General features: G+C 53.4%; 1 protein-coding gene across 1 annotated transcript in view; it reads left to right on the top strand.

Annotated features, from left to right (window-relative positions):
* LOC123357007 (NACHT, LRR and PYD domains-containing protein 3-like) overlaps window positions 1–16,607 on the top strand; it is a 34,154-nt gene extending 17,547 nt beyond the window's left edge. Inside the window, exons 7-9 of the mRNA XM_045000266.1 lie at window positions 326–499; window positions 2,046–2,219; window positions 16,336–16,607. Of these exons, the coding sequence (XP_044856201.1) occupies window positions 326–499; window positions 2,046–2,219; window positions 16,336–16,420 (433 nt within the window). The 3' untranslated portion in view covers window positions 16,421–16,607. The remainder of the gene's footprint in view (window positions 1–325; window positions 500–2,045; window positions 2,220–16,335) is intronic.
* Window positions 16,608–19,072: the final 2,465 nt, after the last annotated feature.

The raw sequence follows: 19,072 nt of genomic DNA, 5'->3' as shown, positions 1-19,072 counted from the left end.
CCTTTTGCTACCCTGTACAAGGGTCCTACCCCCTGTACAACTTTCTACATCATAGCAGACTCATGTCCATGCCTTATCTATCTCAGGGGGGGACGTGTACCAGAATATCACTCGGTGCATCATTCCTTCCCAAAGTGCACTCAGAAGGCTCAGGAGAAAGGATCAAGCTCTTTTTGCTTGAGAAATCTCTCTGCAAGGTACCTTAACTGAGTATTTCCTGGTTTTCTGATAGTGCTCCTCCTCTCTCTCCACCACCTGTCAGAGCAGCTGTGATGAGCCCCATACATGCCATGATCGCTCTCCTCTGCATTGCTCTCTCCTGCAGGTTGAATGGATGCTTCCTCAGCATCACTAGCTGTTGGCGTCTTGCTGCTGTTCTCAGAACCAACCAGAGCCTGACAGAGCTGGACCTGGGTTATAATCAGTGTATAGGAGATTCTGGAGTGCAACTGCTGTGTGAGGGACTGAAACACCCAAACTGCAAATTACAGACACTGGGGTAAGTAGCATTTGGCCTCCTCTGTGTATTTACAGATGTCCTCTATGTAAAGTGCTTGATAGGATGTGTGTGTCTCTAATGTCTGGGCCCGAGTCAGGACTACAGAATTGGAGACGTGTCTCCCCTTATACTGTCCTCAGGGGCCCTTCTTTCTCTCCCAAACTTTGTGGGCTCCCCTCCCCGTTTGGTAGAGTGACATAGTTTCAAAGCAACTATAGTTATGGAGGAAGTTGTGCAAGGGGCCAGTTCTGGTGGGTCTGGGACACATGTGCAGGATTTAGCAGCAGTTGTGAGTGGAGAGGAATCAGTCAGGGGAGTCAAGGAGGCTCCCTGTGAGACTTTGAGGAAGGGCGAAGTAGCAGTGTGTGACAGACATGCTTGCAGGTGGTCCTTGAGCAGCATATGGAGATAAGCAGCAGACTGCTACCATAATTCCCAGCTTAGCTGGCTGGCAGCTCACTCCATCAGGAGCCCAGACTGCAGGGGATTTACAGAACACAGCCAAACTTATGTAATAGTAATAATTGGAGATATACTAATCTCCTAGAACTGGAAGGGACCTTGAAAGGTCATCGAGTCCAGCCCCTTGCCTACACTAGCAGGACCAATTTTTTTTTCCCCCAGATCCCTAACTGGTCCCCTCAAGGATTGAATTCACAACCCTGGGTTTAGCAGGCCAATGCTCAAACCACTGAGCTATCCCTCCTCTTGTGGGGTTATAAACAGAAGTTTATAACCCCACAAGGGACCCTGGAACAGGCCCTGTGAACAAGCTCACATGGTTGCTCTCCTCAAATCTCAGAGGTCCCCTTTCTCATGGGACTCATCTCCTCCCTTAGCTCCCTGGTCTCAATGGAAGGTGGGTGTGATGCTGCCAGTGCTAGGCCTGGCAGTGCCTCTCCTCTGCAGGCCTGATCATCAAAGCTGGGAGCTGGTGGAAGGGACAGATAGACAGATGGCTGCATTCGACCGGGAGCAACCAAACTAGTGCCAGGGACAGGGAGGAGCAGAATCTCCCAGCACCTGCTCTGAGCCTGGCCCAGCTGCCCGGGGAGGTGGCTCCCACTACAGCCTCCCTGTAGCGATGGGGCTGCTCCGACTGGGTTGCACCATTTTGGGGCTGATCAGTACCACGTCCAGATGGATTGGTTGAGAGCTGAGTGGGTGGGACTTAAGGGCCAGCCTTCTGCCCAGGCTGAATTCTGGTTGGACCGGGCAGTGCTTAGGGAGGAAGAATTACCCGAAACCTTATTTCTTATTGGCTAATGGCAGAGGTTTTTGGGAGTTGAAATTGCTGGTCCATTCTCAGTGTTGATTGGTCAGGGTGGAGTGCAAGCAGTGAGGCTTAAGCAGGATGTCACACCCAACATTGTTTTTTCATTGGCCAAGGGATGAGTCTTGGGACAGGGTCTAGGGCAGGACTTCTGGCCCATTTTTTATGCTGATTGGGTAGAGGGGCTGGTGGGTGTGGCCACCTCCTATAACAGCTGTGATGAGTCCCGTTCATGCAGTGATTGCTTTGCTTGGTGTTTTCTCTCTCCTGCAGGTTGTGGAATTGTGATCTCAAGGGTGCCAGCTGTGGGTATCTTGCCGCTGTTCTCAGAACCAGCCAGAGCCTGACGAAGCTGGAGCTGCGTGATAATGTTTCTCTGGGAGATTCAGGAGTGCAGCTGCTGTGTGAGGGACTGAAACATCCAAATTGCAAACTGCAGAGACTGGGGTAAGTAACATTTGGCTTCCTCTTCATATTTACAGGTGTCCTCTATGTAACGTGCTCGCCAGCATGTGTGACTGGTGTCTGCTTCCTGTAATGACATGGAGTAACATTCAATTACTGCCCACACCGAATGATCACAAGTCTGAAATCTCAGTCATAAGGCTCTCATGGATGTACCAAATGCTCTAATGTGCTGAGTACCTTATCTCTAAGCCCAGGATCTGCAATTACTCCTCAAACTCCTCCATCATCACTTGGTTCAGCCGGGAACCCAGGAAATGCTCTCTCAGGAACATAGTGTCCTCTAGTAGAAACAAACCCATTCCCGGGGTGCAGCTGGAAGATCACACAGAATTGTTTTAACACTCAGTTAGCCCATTGGAGCAAGGCTCTTCAATCTACAGCTCCTGGACCCTGGAGCTACTGCTGCATTGACCCATGAACTTTGAGATGGACTTTCCTGCTTAGAGAGTCACAGCCAATCAAAAATGGCTGCTGTGAGAAGACCATTTTCCACTACCAGAGATGCAGTCCATGGTCAGAAGTGCTCATTTTGAAGCTCCACCATCAGGCAGAGGCTGATGTAAGGGCCCCCTGGTGTCAGCACTGCTCTACTGCTCTCTTTCAGGTGCTCCGATATCACAGGATGTGACTCAGGATTGCCTTCTTGGCCCTTCTCCCCAGGGCCTGGCAGGAGATGAAGCACATCTAGCCATTGGATCTGTCGATCACAGTGGAGTCAGACCTGTGGTCTACAGGCCACTTTTGGCCCTGGAGGTGCTAAACAGTCCTGTTTTATTATTGTAAGTTGATTCATTTGAAAACCTGGCAACATATTGTGACAAAAACAATGGACTTTAGAACTGCATAAAAACTACCCAAATTTACATAAAGTGGTGTCTAATGGTACAAGGGCTTCCAGTTCCTCCCCTGCAAAAAATCAACTGGCAATCAACTAACTCACAGTAAAACCTAATGTATACCTAGTCAAAGGGGGCCCCTGGGATCCCACACAAGCAGAAGCGTGTTTTCTCTAATGCCTCCTTTGTGTGGCATCAGGTTTGCTGCAAGGGGGGAATTTTTCAGCTTGTATATTGGTCTTGGAAAAGGTCACCATTGTTTCTGTGGAGAAAACAGCCTTGCCCAATAAGGGCTCCCTGTCAGGAAAAAGCTGTGAAGGATACAGGAGTGATCAAAGACAACAAAGTCTAAGAAGCTTGGAATAAGGGGAGACGTCAGCAACCCTTGTCTAAAATGGTCAAGTATTCACAGTGCAAGGTTTAGAGATGCAATTTCTTGGCACCTTCAATGATTGTTTCTTGGAACGGTTAGGAGCAGAGGACACATGCAGAGAGGGTGCTCATGACTTCATCCAAAGTAAGACTCTCTGGAGTCGGTGTGAGAAGTAACGATACTTGAGCCACTAAGTAACTGTGACCACAGTATAATTAAATTCAACATTCGGGGTCGGGGGGAGGGAAGGTAGCATGGTGATGCTAATCTTTAGACAGTGAGATTTAATGAAATGAGGAAGGCACTGCAATCAAAAGTCAAGACATTAAAATTAGATTTTGCCTGGAGGCTGCTATAACAGAGTCTGTAAAGGCCCACACCCCTCAAATCAGAGACGGAAGCAAAATGACAAGACCAAATACCTAAAGCTATAAAAACAACCAGCAAGAAATTCTTTAAGTACGTCAGAAGCAGGAAGCCTGCATGGAAATCAGTAGGTCCACTGGACCTCCATGGAGCAATTATTGTAGGATAAGGACACTGAAGAGAGGCTAAATGATTTCTTTGCCTCAGTCTTCAGCGATTGTTGGGGAGACACCAACGCCAGACATGGGCAGTAATAGAGATGAAGAACTATGAGAGTGAGATGCCCACGGAGGTGGTATTGGAACAAACTGATAAATTTGAGCAATGAGTCCACAGATGCTGCACTGCTAAGGGTTCTGAAGGACTTGAAGAATGACGTGGTTGAGCTGCTTACAGGAATGTACAATCTGTCAGCGACTGCCCCAGAGGATCGGAAGGTAACAACTGTTGAACCTATAGTTGCAGATAGCGCGGAGCAGAGGAACAAACTTCCCATAGCAATTCAATAGGCCAAGAAACACCTTCTCCCCACCACCCCCTTCAGAGATATTGATTGATTGCGGAGCCAGCACAACAGCATGTAGTTTAACCGGGATCTCTTGGTCCCTGAGACCACTTGTCCCAGCTATGGAACACATTACAAGGAGCACTAGGTGGAATTCACTGCAAATCCATCTCTGGCCTTTGTAAGTGGGTCTGATACAGGGAGGGGAGGAAGATCATTTCTCAAGCACCCAGAAAATCCCTCTGGAAGCGCGGAACCCAATGGTGCTAAAGAGACAGGCTGTGGAAGTGGGCTGCGCGTCATATCTGTGGTGTTGAGTGATCACTAGTGCTTAGGTTCTTATTCGGTGTCCACCTCCAAACAGGCTGTGCAGACAGGGGCGGCTCCAGGCCCCAGCACGTCAAGCGTGTGCTTGGGGCGGCATGCCGCAAGGAGCGCTCTGCCGGTCGCCGGGAGGGCAGCAGGCAGGCTGCCTTCGGCGGTATGCCTGCGGAGGGTCCGCTGGTCCCGCGGCTCCAGTGGACCTCCCGCAGGTGTGCCTGTGGAGGGTCCGCTAGTCCCGCGGCTTCGCTGGAGCCACGGGACCAGCGGACCCTCCGCAGGCATGCCTGCGGGAGGTCCACCGGAGCCGTAGGACCGGCGACCGGCAGAGCGCTCCCCGCGGGCGTACCACCATGCTTGGGGCGGTGAAATGTCTAGAGCCACCCCTGTGTGCAGAACAACAAGAGCCTCCCACAGCCCCATTCAGACTCTCTGCCTAGGAAGCTGAGCCCTTCCCAGTCCCCCGATATCATGAGCAATATATATAGTTGAGAGTTTGACTGAGCAAAATAGGGTAACTTGTCTTCCCGTTTGAGAAGGTTTCAGCTCCCATGTCTGGGCTGATAGCTTCATGCACTGGGGAATGTTTTGGGGAAAGGCAGGGGAGCTCATATAGAACCTTAGATTTAATTTGCTTGAGCAGAAAGGAACCAGGATACCAGCACTGGGAGGGGGCTTGAACTGTTCCTTGGTGTCTGTTCCTTGTTCAATGCCTGAACAAACCCACCTAGCCTACCATCATGTGGATACCAAACCAGCGGAAAAGGTTCCTGAGAATCTACAACCCATTCCACGGAAGTTGTGGGAAATGGTCTGCAAGGAGCTACTGGCTGTGTTGGACCTAGGGGTCGTTGGGGAATCCCCTAGTGAGTGGAGGAATCCCATTGTACTTGGGCTAAAGCTGAACAGATCAATCCATTTTTCCATGGATTTCCGGAAGATAAATGCACTCTTGAAATATGACCCATATCCTATGTCTAAAGTGGATGAGTTGCTGGAGAGTTCAGTGGCCACCAAATATCTCCCCTTTGTCAGGTCAAGAGTGGGACTGGCAGATTCCTTTGATAACCTGAGTCACAGGAAAAGACTTTATTCTCCACCTCATTTGGCCAATACCAGTTCAAGACTAGGGCTGGCCTTAGTGGTGGGCACCGTGGTTGGGGGGTCATGTGTCAAGAAGCAAAGGGCTCAAGCTCCTCCTCGCTGCCTGCATGGTGCAGCATGACACGGCAGCAGCGCCAGCCTCTTTGCTCCCAAATGGAGCCCCCCTGCTCGCTGCCCCACCTGGTTTCCCAGCCCGACTCCTAGTCCCACCTGCACATGCTGCAAGCCGGCGGGCTTTTCTCCCCCACACCCCCGACTGCCTGCGCCTTCTGGGACTGTCCCAAGCCCAGGCGGTTCCTCCTTCCTGCCAGCTGGCCAGTGAACTCTGTCCCCTGTGCAGCCCAGCAGGCAGTAGCCCAAAAGGAAATGCTGCTCACAAGCGCCCCATACCCAGCCCAGACAGCAGCAGGGCTCGGGGCCAGCCTTGTGCATGGGCACCATGGTCAAGAGGGAAGGACAGGGCGGGCCTGGGGCATGAGGCCGCGGAAGGGACCTTGGGGCAATGGGGGGGGGAGGCAGTGGAGCCCGGGGCAATGGGGGGGGGGGGAAGCCTAGGGAGGCAGTGGGGGCCAGGGGCACAAAAATACAAATTCATCCAGGGTGCCATTTTCCCTACACATGGGGGTGGGGTGGGATTCAGCAATAAGACACAGAGCAAATAACACAACTGACACGTTACAAACATCTGGCACTTTGGAGCCAGTCCCCTGGTTTGGAGGCCAGGCTGGTGAATTTTGGGTCATGCCAGGCTCCCATCTGGGATGAATGGGTACAGCACCATTGGGGTCAGTGGGGTTGTGCCAGGCTCCCATCTGGGGTGAGCGGGTGCAGTGCCAGTGGGGTCATGCCAGGCTCCCATCTGGGGTGAATAGGTGCAGTGCCAGTGGGGTCATGCCAGGCTCCCATCTGGGGTGAGTGGGTGCAGTGCCAGTGGGGTCGTGCCAGGCTCCCATCTGGGGTGTGCGGGTACAGTGGCTGTGGGGTTGTGCCAGGCTCCCATCTGGGATGAGCGGGTGCAGTGCCAGTGGGATTGTGCCAGGCTCCCATCTGGGATGAGCGGGTGCAGTGCCAGTGGGATTGTGCCAGGCTCCCATCTGGGGTGAGCGGGTGCAGTGCCTGTGGGGTTATGCCAGGCTCCCATCTGGGATGAATGGGTGCAGCACCATTGGGGTCAGTGGAGTTATGCCAGGCTCCCATCTGGGGTGTGCGGGTGCAGTGCCAATGGGGTCAGTGGGGCCATGCCAGGCTCCCATCTGGGGTGAGCGGGTGCAGTGCCAGTGGGGTCGTGCCAGGCTCCCATCTGGGGTGAATGGGTGCAGTGCCAGTGGGGTCACTGAGGTCATGCCAGGCTCCCATCTGGGGTGAGTGGGTGCAGTGCCAGTGGGGTCATGCCAGGCTCCCATCTGGGGTGCGCAGGTGCAGTGCCTGTGGGGTTGTGCCAGGCTCCCATCTGGGATGAATGGGTGCAGCACCATTGGGGTCAGTGGAGTTATGCCAGGCTCCCATATGGGGTGCGTGGGTGCAGTGCCAATGGGGTCAGTGGGGCCATGCCAGGCTCCCATCTGGGGTGAGCAGGTGCAGTGCCAGTGGGGTCATGCCAGGCTCCCATCTGGGGTGCGCGGGTGCAGTGCCTGTGGGGTTGTGCCAGGCTCCCCTCTGGGATGAATGGGTGCAGCACCATTGGGGTCAGTGGAGTTATGCCAGGCTCCCATCTGGGGTGCGCGGGTGCAGTGCCAATGGGGTCAGTGGGGCCATGCCAGGCTCCCATCTGAGGTGAGCGGGTGCAGTGCCAGTGGGGTTGTGCCAGGCTCCCATCTGGGGTGAGCGGGTGCAGTGCCAGTGGGGTTGTGCCAGGCTCCCATCTGGGGTGAATGGGTGCAGTGCCAGTGGGGTCAGTGGGGTCATGCCAGGCTCCATTCTGGGATGAGCGGGTGCAGTGCCAGTGGGATTGTGCCAGGCTCCCATCTGGGATGAGCGGGTGCAGTGCCAGTGGGATTGTGCCAGGCTCCCATCTGGGGTGAGCGGGTGCAGTGCCAGTGGGGTTGTGCCAGGCTCCCATCTGGGGTGAATGGGCACAGTGCCAGTGGGGTCAGTGGGGTCATGCCAGGCTCCCATCTGGGGTGAATGGGTGCAGTGCCAGTGGGGTCAGTGGGGTCATGCCAGGCTCCCATCTGGGATGAGCGGGTGCAGTGCCAGTGGGATTGTGCCAGGCTCCCATCTGGGATGAGCGGGTGCAGTGCCAGTGGGATTGTGCCAGGCTCCCATCTGGGATGAGCGGGTGCAGTGCCTGTGGGGTCATGCCAGGCTCCCATCTGGGGTGCGCGGGTGCAGTGCCTGTGGGGTTGTGCGAGGCTCCCATCTGGGATGAATGGGTGCAGCACCATTGGGGTCAGTGGAGTTATGCCAGGCTCCCATCTGGGGTGCGCGGGTGCAGTGCCAATGGGGTCAGTGGGGCCATGCCAGGCTCCCATCTGGGGTGAGCGGGTGCAGTGCCAGTGGGGTTGTGCCAGGCTCCCATCTGGGGTGAGCGGGTACAGTGCCAGTGGGGTTGTGCCAGGCTCCCATCTGGGGTGAATGGGTGCAGTGCCAGTGGGGTCAGTGGGGTCATGCCAGGCTCCCATCTGGGGTGACTGGGTGCAGTGCCAGTGGGGTCAGTGGGGTCATGCCAGGCTCCCATCTGGGATGAGCGGGTGCAGTGCCAGTGGGATTGTGCCAGGCTCCCATCTGGGATGAGCGGGTGCAGTGCCAGTGGGATTGTGCCAGGCTCCCATCTGGGATGAGCGGGTGCAGTGCCAGTGGGGTTGTGCCAGGCTCCCATCTGGGGTGAGCGGGTGCAGTGCCTGTGGGGTTGTGCGAGGCTCCCATCTGGGATGAATGGGTGCAGCACCATTGGGGTCAGTGGAGTTATGCCAGGCTCCCATCTGGGGTGCGCGGGTGCAGTACCAATGGGGTGAGTGGGGCCATGCCAGGCTCCCATCTGGGATGAGCGGGTGCAGTGCCAGTGGGGTTGTGCCAGGCTCCCATCTGGGGTGAATGGGTGCAGTGCCAGTGGGGTCAGTGAGGTCATGCCAGGCTCCCATCTGTGGTGAGCGGGTGCAGTGCCAGTGGGGTTGTGCCAGGCTCCCATCTGGAGTGAATGGGTGCAGTGCCAGTGGGGTCAGTGGGGTCATGCCAGGCTCCCATCTGGGGTGAGTGGGTGCAGTGCCAGTGGGGTTGTGCCAGGCTCCCATCTGGGGTGCGCGGGTGCAGTGCCAATGGGGTGAGTGGGGCCATGCCAGGCTCCCATCTGGGGTGAGTGGGTGCAGTGCCAGTGGGGTTGTGCCAGGCTCCCATCTGGGGTGAGCGGGTGCAGTGCCAATGGAGTCAGTGGGGCCATGCCAGGCTCCCATCTGGGGTGAGTGGGTGCAGTGCCAGTGGGTCTGTGCCAGGCTCCCATCTGGGGTGAGCGGGTGCAGTCCCAGTGGGTTTGTGCCAGGCTCCCATCTGGGATGAGTGGGTGCAGTGCCAGTGGGGTTGTGCCAGGTTCCCATCTGTGGTGAGCGGGTGCACTGCCAGTGGGGTTGTGCCAGGTTCCCATCTGTGGTGAGCGGGTGCAGTGCCAGTGGGGTTGTGCCAGGTTTCCATCTGTGGTGAGCAGGTGCAGTGCCAGTGGGGTTGTGCCAGGCTCCCATCTGGTGTGAGCGTGTGCAGTGCTAGTGGGGTTGTGTCCTGTTACACCAGCTCTGCTCACCCACAGGATCAGGATCAGGGTAAAGTGCCTCTGCCCAGAGGAAAAGCCCAGGAGTTTGCTTAGAAGAGCCACATCCCCTGCTCCAAAGAGACATGTCTTCCTGTCTGGGGTGAGGCCTCTCCAGGGCACTCTCTGGGCTAGGCTTGAGATTTTCAAAGCTGCCTAGGGGGGTTAGACACATTGCTCCCAGTATAAGCTCCAGGCAGCTGCCTGTGAAACCTTGGCCACCCTCACTGTCTGCTATTTTGACCCAATGATGCAGGAGCTCCTGAAGCACCTGAGGTCCTTTATGCTGCCAGGGGAATTCCCCTTTGTTAGAGGGCTTTCCCTTCACCCTTTCTGCTGGTTCTTGTCACGTAGACAGAAAGCAGACCAGAAGTCCGAAGTGCAGCCAATGCAATGTTTATTGGGGTTTAAGTTTCCAAGCAGGCATATTCTGAAGCCCTTCACGCCAGTCGGGCTTATCTCTACACACCAATAGAATCTGTTCCCCAGTGTCCCCCTTCCCAGCTCTGACACTGCAGAGCGTTTACCCCATGTCCCTGTTGCCTGTTCCTGTTCCCACCCCCCAGCAAACATGATGCCAATTTTCCCTTCCACTTCCTGCTTGACCCCAGTTTATATAGTAATAGTCTCAGCTATACCTTAACCAATCATTTTACTGAAATTTAACTAACCAGCAGGGGCGGCTCCAGACCCCAGCACGCCAAGCGCATGCTTGGGGCGGCATGCCGCGGGGGGCGCTCTGCTGGTTGCCGGGAGGGCGGCTGGCAGCTCCGGTGGACCTCCCGCAGACGTGCCTGCGGAGGGTCCGCTGGTCCCGCGGCTTCGGTGGAGCATCCGCAGGCACGCCTGTGGGAGGTCCACCGGAGCCGCAGGACCAGCGGACCCTCCGCAGGCACGTCTGCGGGAGGTCCACCGGAGCCGTGGGACCAGCGACCGGCAGAGCGCCCCCCGCGGCGTGCCGCTGTGCTTGGGGCGGCGAAATGGCTAGAGCCGCCCCGCTAACCAGTCCTAACATTGTAACATAATTTTCTAACCAATTATATCCCACTACCCTAATTAACTTACACCTGGCAACATTAATTCTACAGCCGACAGAAACAATTCGAGACTCAGACAGATTAACAATAGAAAAGTGGGGCCCGTAAAGATAAAACAGAGAGAAATGAGGGTTTCACAACCACAGCCATTGAGAAGTGATTTCTTGCCAGACAGGCTGCTCTCAAACTAAGTTTTCTTTATCCATCTTAAGATCTGTTTCTTTATCTGGTGGTGATGGGCACTATCAGGACAGGATCGTCTTCCCAACAGCCCAATAGCACCTTATTTCGATGTGATTGGTTTGGGACATGAGGATGTGCTCATACGCTTCCCAGCTTATGGCTGCCCCTGCTGCTTAGCCAAAGGCCTTAGCCAAAGAACGAGGCCTCAGACTATCCTAGTCAGAGAAGGCCGATACACAGGCAGACTGTGATTTTGATTATTTGTTTTAATACCTCTATAACTAACTAAGTGATAAAAATACACCTAAGGTCTTAAAGTCTAGGCCTTTACCGGCAGGCCTGACTATCTATATTCTAACACCCCTCCTTATCCTGGGCAAGGTCACAGCTGTCAGTGGTACAGTACCACCCTATCACCCATTTGGGCAGAGCCTTTGTTCTACACGGTGGGTAGAGACAGAGCTGATCTGGTCCTGGATCCCAGCACTCTGTGACCCTGGGGGTTCCCACCCCAAAGCCAGAGCTGGACACCAACTGCACAGATTGAACCTGTCCTTATAAAGAGCTGAACAAAACCCTGGGATCTGAACAGCCTGGGGCTGTGGGTGAGAGTCGCCCTCTCTCCACCTTTAGCTGAGGTTTTGGTTCCCTCCTGTGTCTCAGGGTCTATAGCTGCTGGGTCTGGGTGCACTGATGGGGTGTCACCATTGGCTCCACAGCTTCGGGGCCAGGCCTTGTCTCTGTCACACCTGCTGACTGCAGGAGACTCACGTTGTGCCTCGAGGACCCTCAATGTCTGCAGAGACCAGTGGATTCCCCAGGAATTGAAATTAGGGGGGGTGTTCGAATTTACGGGGGGGGGTGTCAGAACCAATGAGATATATAAAAGAGATATGAATAAAGTAAATGTTTTGTTAGGATTATGCAAATTTAACATAAGAATAATGCAAGTTACACTATAACACATAACAGGTGTAGATTTCTAAAAATATATACATTTAAAAAAAAAGTATTTAAATTGACTTTTGAAAAGTAAGCCATCATGGGGTAAGAGGAAAGTCCTCTCATGGATCAGTAACTGGTTAAAAGATGGGAAACAAAGGGTAGGAATAAACTATCAGTTTTCAGAATGGAGAGAGATAAATAGTGGTATCCCTGAGGGGTCGGTACTGGGACCAGCGCTGTTCAACATATTCATAAATGATCTGGAAAAATGGGTAAACAGTGAGGTGGCAAAATTTGCAGATGATACAAAACTATTCAAGATAGTTAAGTCCCAGGCAGACTGCGAAGAATTACAGAGGGATCTCATAAAACTGGGTGACTGGGCAACAAAAATGGCAGATGAAATTTAATGTTGATAAATGCAAAGTAATGTACATTGGAAAACAATCTCAACTATGCATACAAAATGAAGGAGTCTGAATTAGCTGTTAACACTCAAGAAAGATCTTGCAGTTACTGTGGATAGTTCTCTGAAAACATTCACTCAGTGGGCAGCGGCAGTCAGTGAGTCCCAACATTCTGTTTGCTTTTTTAAAAAGAACAGGAGTACTTGTGGCACCTTAGAGACTAACAAATTTATTTGAGCATAAGCTTTTGTGGGCTACAGTCCACTTCATCGGATGTAGCCCACGAAAGCTTATGTTCTTTTTGCAATACAGACTAACACGGCTGCTACTCTGAAACCTTTGCTTTTTTAAGAAAGGGATAGATAAGAAGACAGAAAATATCATATTGCCTCTATATAAATCCATGGCACATGTACACCTGGAATACTGTGTGCAGATCTGGTTACCGCATCCCAAAAAAGACATACTAGAAATGCAAAAGGTACAGAGATGGGCAACTAAAATTATTAGGGGTATGAAACAGGAGAAGAAATTAAAATGACTGGGAATTTTCAGCTTAGGAAAGAGACGACTAAGGGGGGATATGCTAGAGGTCTATAAAATCTTGACTGGTGTGAAGAAAGTGAATAAAGTAAATGTTTTGTTAGGATAATGCAAATTTAACATAAGGGAAATGCAAGTTACACCAAAACACATAACAGATCTAGATTTCTAAAAAAAATATATAATTTAAAAAAAAATGTATTTAATTTAAATTGACTTTTGAAAAGTAAGCCATCATAGGGTAAGAGGGAAGGTCCTCTCATGGATCAGTAACTGGTTAAAAGATGGGAAACAAAGGGTAGGAATAAATTATCAGTTTTCAGAATGGAGAGAGATAAATAGTGGTATCCTTGAAGGGTCAGTACTGGGACCAGTCCTATTCAACATATTCATCTGGAAAAATGGGTAAACAGTGAGGTGGCAAAATTTGCAGATGATATAAAACTATTCAAGATAGTTAAGTCCCAGGCAGACTGCGAAGAGCTACAAAGGGATCTCACAAAACTGGGTGACTGGGCAACAAAATGGCAAATTAAATTCAATGTTGATAAATGCAAAGTAATGCACATTGGAAAACAATCTCAACTATACATATAAAATGATGGCATCTGAATTAGCTGTTAACACTCAAGGAAGAGATCTTGGAGTCATTGTGGATAGATCTCTGAAAACATCCACTCCATGTGCAGCAACAGTCACAAAAGCAAACAATGTTGAGAATCATTAAGAAAGGGATAGATAATAAGACAGAAAATATCATATTGCCTCTATATAAATCCATGGTACGTGCACACCTTGAATACTGTGTGCAGATCTGGTCAACCATCCTAAAAAATATATATTGGAATTGGAAAAGGTACAGAGATGGGCAACTAAAATGATGAGGGGTATGAAACAGGAGAAGAGATTAAAGTGACTGGGAATTTTCAGCTTAGAAAAGAGATGACTAATGGGGATATGATAGAGGTCTACAAAATCTTGACTGGTGCGAAGAAAGTGAATAAGGAAATTTTATTTAATCTTTCACATAACACAAGAACTAGCAGACACCCAATGAAATTAATAGGCAGCAGGTTTTAAAAAAACAAAAGGAAGTATTTCTTCACACAATATAAAGTCAACCCAGGGAACTCTTTGCCAGGGGATGCTGTGAAGACCAAAACTATAACAGGATTTTAAAAAGAACTAGATAAATTCCTGGAGAACAGGTCCATCTGTGGCTATTAGCCAGGATGAGAGGGATGCAACGCCATGCTCTGAGTGTCCCTAGCCTGTTTGCCAGAAGCTGGGAATGGGCAACAGGGGATGGATCACTTGATGATTCCCTGTTCTATTCATTCCCTCTGAAGCACCTGGCCTTGACCACTGTTGTAAGACAGGGTACTGGGCTATATGGACCATGGGTCTGACCCAGTATGACCATTCTTATGTAAAAATTAATTATAATAAAAATGTTTAGTACAGAAACTCCCCAACATAATGACCTCCCAAGATAGCAACAATGTGAGATAACAACCTTGGCAAATACTGCATTTTAAAAAACTTGGCCTACTGGGAAACATATTTATATAAGTTTCCATTCCCAGTCACAAATCTAGCATTCTGGAGCAAAGTGAGTAAAATATAGTCCAACAAACAAATGTTTATTTAACGTGGCCCTCACTTTTCCCTCCACCACACCCCACTCACCAGTGTTGTCCTTGGTCAGTGGACACTCAGAGTTCAGAGGTGCTTTCACGTGAGTACACCTCCCAGGTGGGGGACAAAAAGGCACAGTTCACTCTGGCCACTGCTGTTCGTTGTGCCACCGTTCACTCCACTGCTCTGTTGCCAATGGCCCTGAACAGTCACCTTCTGCTGTCACCTACCACTGTGACCTCTGTGAGTTGGTCTCTTGAGGTTCCACCAGCTCTCAGTGATTTCAGCTGAGCTCTCAGTGGGGGAACCTCACTGCTAGTGCAGTATGGGCTGTCTCTTACACAAAAACACTGTACCCACAGGAACACTGTCCCCACAACAGGACTAAGCACTTAGACCTGATTGTCAGTGATTTCAGCTGCAGTGATCACTTAACAGAACAAAAGACTATGGAGCCTAATCAGCTCTGTCTTTAAACAGTGGAGGGGGACAGGTCCCCACCCTCTCTCTTGATGCCTTCAGATCATCACAGGCTAAGTACAGTTCTACTGCCCTTTACTCATACAATAAGAACAACATTTCATCCCCCTTTCCCCCCACATTCAAGTGATTTGTAACCCAACCCCAGCCAAAATCTATCACTTGGACAACACAGCTCTGTTTGCTGGATACCTACGTAGATTAGGTGTGAATGTAAATATAATCTGGCCCTGAAGCCTTAGCCCCAGCTCATCACTAGCTGTCAGGGAGAGCTCATTTAGACTTTGCTTACAAATCATCATTTGAAATTATTAGGTTGGCCAACATCACCGAAATCAATGCACTGACATCATAAAAAACAGCTGTATAAGGAAGCAAGGAAGCTAGTCTATGTTCATACTTTTCAAATCTCTTATACTTTTTCAGATACACGTATTTTATCATATACTGTATAAGCTTTTAAAGTGTGTATTAATGTTTCAGTTTAAATTCAGATTTCCAAACAGTCACTAAATTGGTATGTAACTAGCTCACAAAACTTGGGGGGGGTGTTGGGAAAATTCAGGGGGGTGTACACCCCCCCCTGGGGGGGTGTAGGGAAATCACTGGCAGAGACCCATGTGTCCCGGGGCTGGAGGCTACAGCAGCATGAGCCCAGGGGGCATTGGGGGAGAGTCTACAGCATGAACCCTGGAGTAAGGGGCCGAGGCAGGGATGTACCTGTGCAGATTGGTTCCTGAATGTGGCAGGGTTTGTCCCCAGCGTGGTATCCCTGAGGGGCAAAGCTGCTCTGTAATGAACTTTGTCTCAGCCCTGGACCAAGCCTCCCCCACAGCCACGCCGTGCATGTGTGGAGCCATCTGTGTCTACCTGAAGAGCTGAGAGAGATGCTTTTACCCCTGAGTAACTATGCAGAGCTCCTCCTATCATCTTGTGTGACGGGCCCATGGGTCAGTGCTTCTGGTTGCTGAATCTGCCCTTAGTGATTACACTCAGTATACTCGGTCCATAGCTGCTTTGGGGCTGGAGCACCCATAGCTTTTGGTGAGGACAGATGTGAACATGGATTCAGGAGGAGAGGGCCTGAATCCACATGGGTCCTCACAATGTCCTCCTGCAGCCCCCAATTCCCCTGTTCCACTCATGTGAGGCAGGGAGTGACTCCATCATGGCAGTGAGCTGCACCAGGGTCAGAGCAGAATTTGGCCCTAGTCTGGCAGGGCCTCTGCACTGGGCAGAGTGTAACCCACACACCTTCTGGGTGTGGTGCTCTGTCCCATCTAGTGGCACCAAGACCACTTAGAGCGAGATTAATGAGTCTACTCTACAGCCTTAGCTAAGAGCAACATGGCTTTTAGCTCATGCAGTAGAGGCTCATGCACTAAGCTCCGGAGGTCCCAGGTTCAATCCCGCCCATCAACAACTGGGGTCTGTCGGTGTTACAAGAGCTCCCCACTTCACTCTTTCCAGAGATAGTGAAGCCCTCCTGGGGTGAAGCAGACACACACAGAGACTTAGGTGCCTCAGGAGTCTCTATGAGCGAAGAGCTTGTGTCTGCGCAGCTCAGATATGCTGCTCCCCTGTGTCGTCTCCACCAGATGCCTCTCCCTGTCTGTTGCAGGTTCTGGGACAGATCGTGGAGGCCTCTTCCTCCAACAACGACCCGATCTCAGAGGTGCATGTGGAGGCCATCTCCCATACACTGAGCTGCCAGGTGAGGAAAAGTGGGGCTGGCATAGGACTGCTGGGGCCAGCAGATCTCAGGGACACCAGCAGGCATCCGTACAGCGCATGGTGCTCCCTCCCCATACTGGAGACCTCCCTGTGCCCGCAGCACTGCAGGCAATGAGAGTCAATGTCACTCAGCGCCACAGAGGATCAAGCCCTTCATATCTATGAGCCCAATTCTCCTTTCCTGCATGGAGTCCAGTGGTGTTTCTCCTAATTTACCCTGGTGTAAGTGAGAGAAGGATCAGGCCTGTCAAGGTTTCCTCCCGCACTCTGCACTTTAGGGTACAGATGTGGGGACCTGCATGGACCCTTCTAAGCTTAATTCCCAGCTTAGACCTGGTAACACTGCCACCATCCAGATATCAGTGTCTGGCACACTCCCTGTCCCCCCAAAAACCTTCCCTGGGGAACACAGATCCAAACTCCTTGGATCTTAACAAAAGGAGAAATTAACCATCCCCCTTCCTTTCCCCCCAGACTTTCCCCTCCCTGGGTTGCCTTGAGAGGCTTCACACAGATCCAAACTCCTTGGATCTTAAAACAAAGAGGAATTAACCATCCCCCCTCCTTTTTCCCCCCCACCAACTCCTGGTGAGTCCAGACCCAATTTCCTGGATCTTAAAACAATGAAAAATCAGTCAGATTCTTAAAAAGAAAGCTTTTAATTAAAGAAAAAGAAAAGGTAAAAATTATCTCTGTAAAATCAGGATGGGAAATGCTTTACAGCAGGGGTCTCAAACATGCGGCCCGCGGGCCGCATGCGGCCCGCGGAGCTCTTCCCTGCGGCCCGCGGAGCTCCCCCACCAGGGCCAGCTCTAGAGTGGGGAGCCCAGAGCCTTTTAACTCCCAGCCGCGGCTGGGAATCAGAAGGCTCCGAGCTGCCCGCCGCGGCAGGGAGCCAAGAGCCTTTTAACTCCCAGCCGCGGCTGGGAATCAGAGGGGGCTCCGGGCTCCCCGCGGCGGGGCGCCCAGAGCCCTTTAACTCCCAGCCGCGGCTGGGAATCAGAAGGCTCCGCGCTGCCCGCCGCGGCTGGGAGCCCAGAGCCTTTTAACTCCCAGCCACGGCTGGGAATCAGAGGGGGCTCCGGGCTCCCCGCCGCGGCGGGGAGCCCAGAGCCTTTTAACTCCCAGCCGCGGCTGGGAATCAGAAGGCTCCGAGCTGCCCGCCGCGGCAGGGAGCCCAGAGCCTTTTAACTCCCAGCCGCGGCTGGGAATCAGAGGGGGCTCCGGGCTCCCCGCCGCGGCGGGGAGCCCAGAGCCTTTTAACTCCCAGCCGCGGCTGGGAATCAGAAGGCTCCGAGCTGCCCGCCGCGGCAGGGAGCCCAGAGCCTTTTAACTCCCAGCCGCGGCTGGGAATCAGAGGGGGCTCCGGGCTCCCCGCCACGGCGGGGACCCCAGAGCCTTTTAACTCCCAGCCGCGGCTGGGAATCAGAAGGCTCCGAGCGGCCCGCCGCGGCAGGGAGCCCAGAGCCTTTTAACTCCCAGCCGCGGCTGGGAATCAGAGGGGGCTCCGGGCTCCCCGCCGCGGCGGGGAGCCCAGAGCCTTTTAACTCCCAGCCGCGGCTGGGAATCAGAAGGCTCCGAGCTGCCCGCCGCGGCAGGGAGCCCAGAGCCTTTTAACTCCCAGCCACGGCTGGGAATCAGAGGGGGCTCCGGGCTCCCCGCCGCGGCGGGGAGCCCAGAGCCTTTTAACTCCCAGCCGCGGCTGGGAATCAGAAGGCTCCGAGCTGCCCGCCGCGGCAGGGAGCCCAGAGCCTTTTAACTCCCAGCCGCGGCTGGGAATCAGAGGGGGCTCCGGGCTCCCCGCCGCGGCGGGGAGCCCAGAGCCTTTTAACTCCCAGCCGCGGCTGGGAATCAGAAGGCTCCGAGCTGCCCGCCGCGGCAGGGAGCCCAGAGCCTTTTAACTCCCAGCCACGGCTGGGAATCAGAGGGGGCTCCGGGCTCCCCGCCGCGGCGGGGAGCCCAGAGCCTTTTCACGCCCAGCCGCGGCTGGGAATCAGAAGGCTCCGAGCTGCCCGCCGCGGCAGGGAGCCCAGAGCCTTTTAACACCCAGCCGCGGCTGGGAATCAGAGGGGGCACCGTGCACCCCGCCGCGGCCGGGAGCCCAGAGCCTTTCAACTCCCAGCCGCGGCTGGGAATCAGAAGGCTCCGAGCTGCCCGCCGCGGCAGGGAGCCCAGAGCCTTTTACCTCCCAGCCGCGGCTGGGAATCAGAGGGGGCTCCGGGCTCCCCGCCGCGGCGGGGAGCCCAGAGCCGTTCAACTCCCAGCCACGGCTGGGAATCAGAAGGCTCCGAGCTGCCCGCCGCGGCAGGGAGCCCAGAGCCTTTTAACTCCCAGCCGCGGCTGGGAATCAGAGGGGGCTCCGGGCTCCCCGCCGCGGCGGGGAGCCCAGAGCCTTTTAACTCCCAGCCGCGGCTGGGAATCAGAAGGCTCCGAGCTGCCCGCCGCGGCAGGGAGCCCAGAGCCTTTTAACTCCCAGCCGCGGCTGGGAATCAGAGGGCTCCGAGCTGCCCGCGGCGGGGGGGAGCCCAGAGCCTTTCAACTCCCAGCCGCGGCTGGGAATCAGAAGGCTCCGAGCTGCCCGCCGCGGCAGGGAGCCCAGAGCCTTTTAACTCCCAGCCGCGGCT

The sequence above is a fragment of the Mauremys mutica genome, unplaced genomic scaffold (genome assembly GCF_020497125.1).
Source record: "Mauremys mutica isolate MM-2020 ecotype Southern unplaced genomic scaffold, ASM2049712v1 000184F_np12_subseq_742607:802116_obj, whole genome shotgun sequence".
Taxonomy (NCBI): domain Eukaryota; kingdom Metazoa; phylum Chordata; order Testudines; family Geoemydidae; genus Mauremys; species Mauremys mutica.
This window is presented reverse-complemented; position numbering and strand designations above follow the sequence as displayed.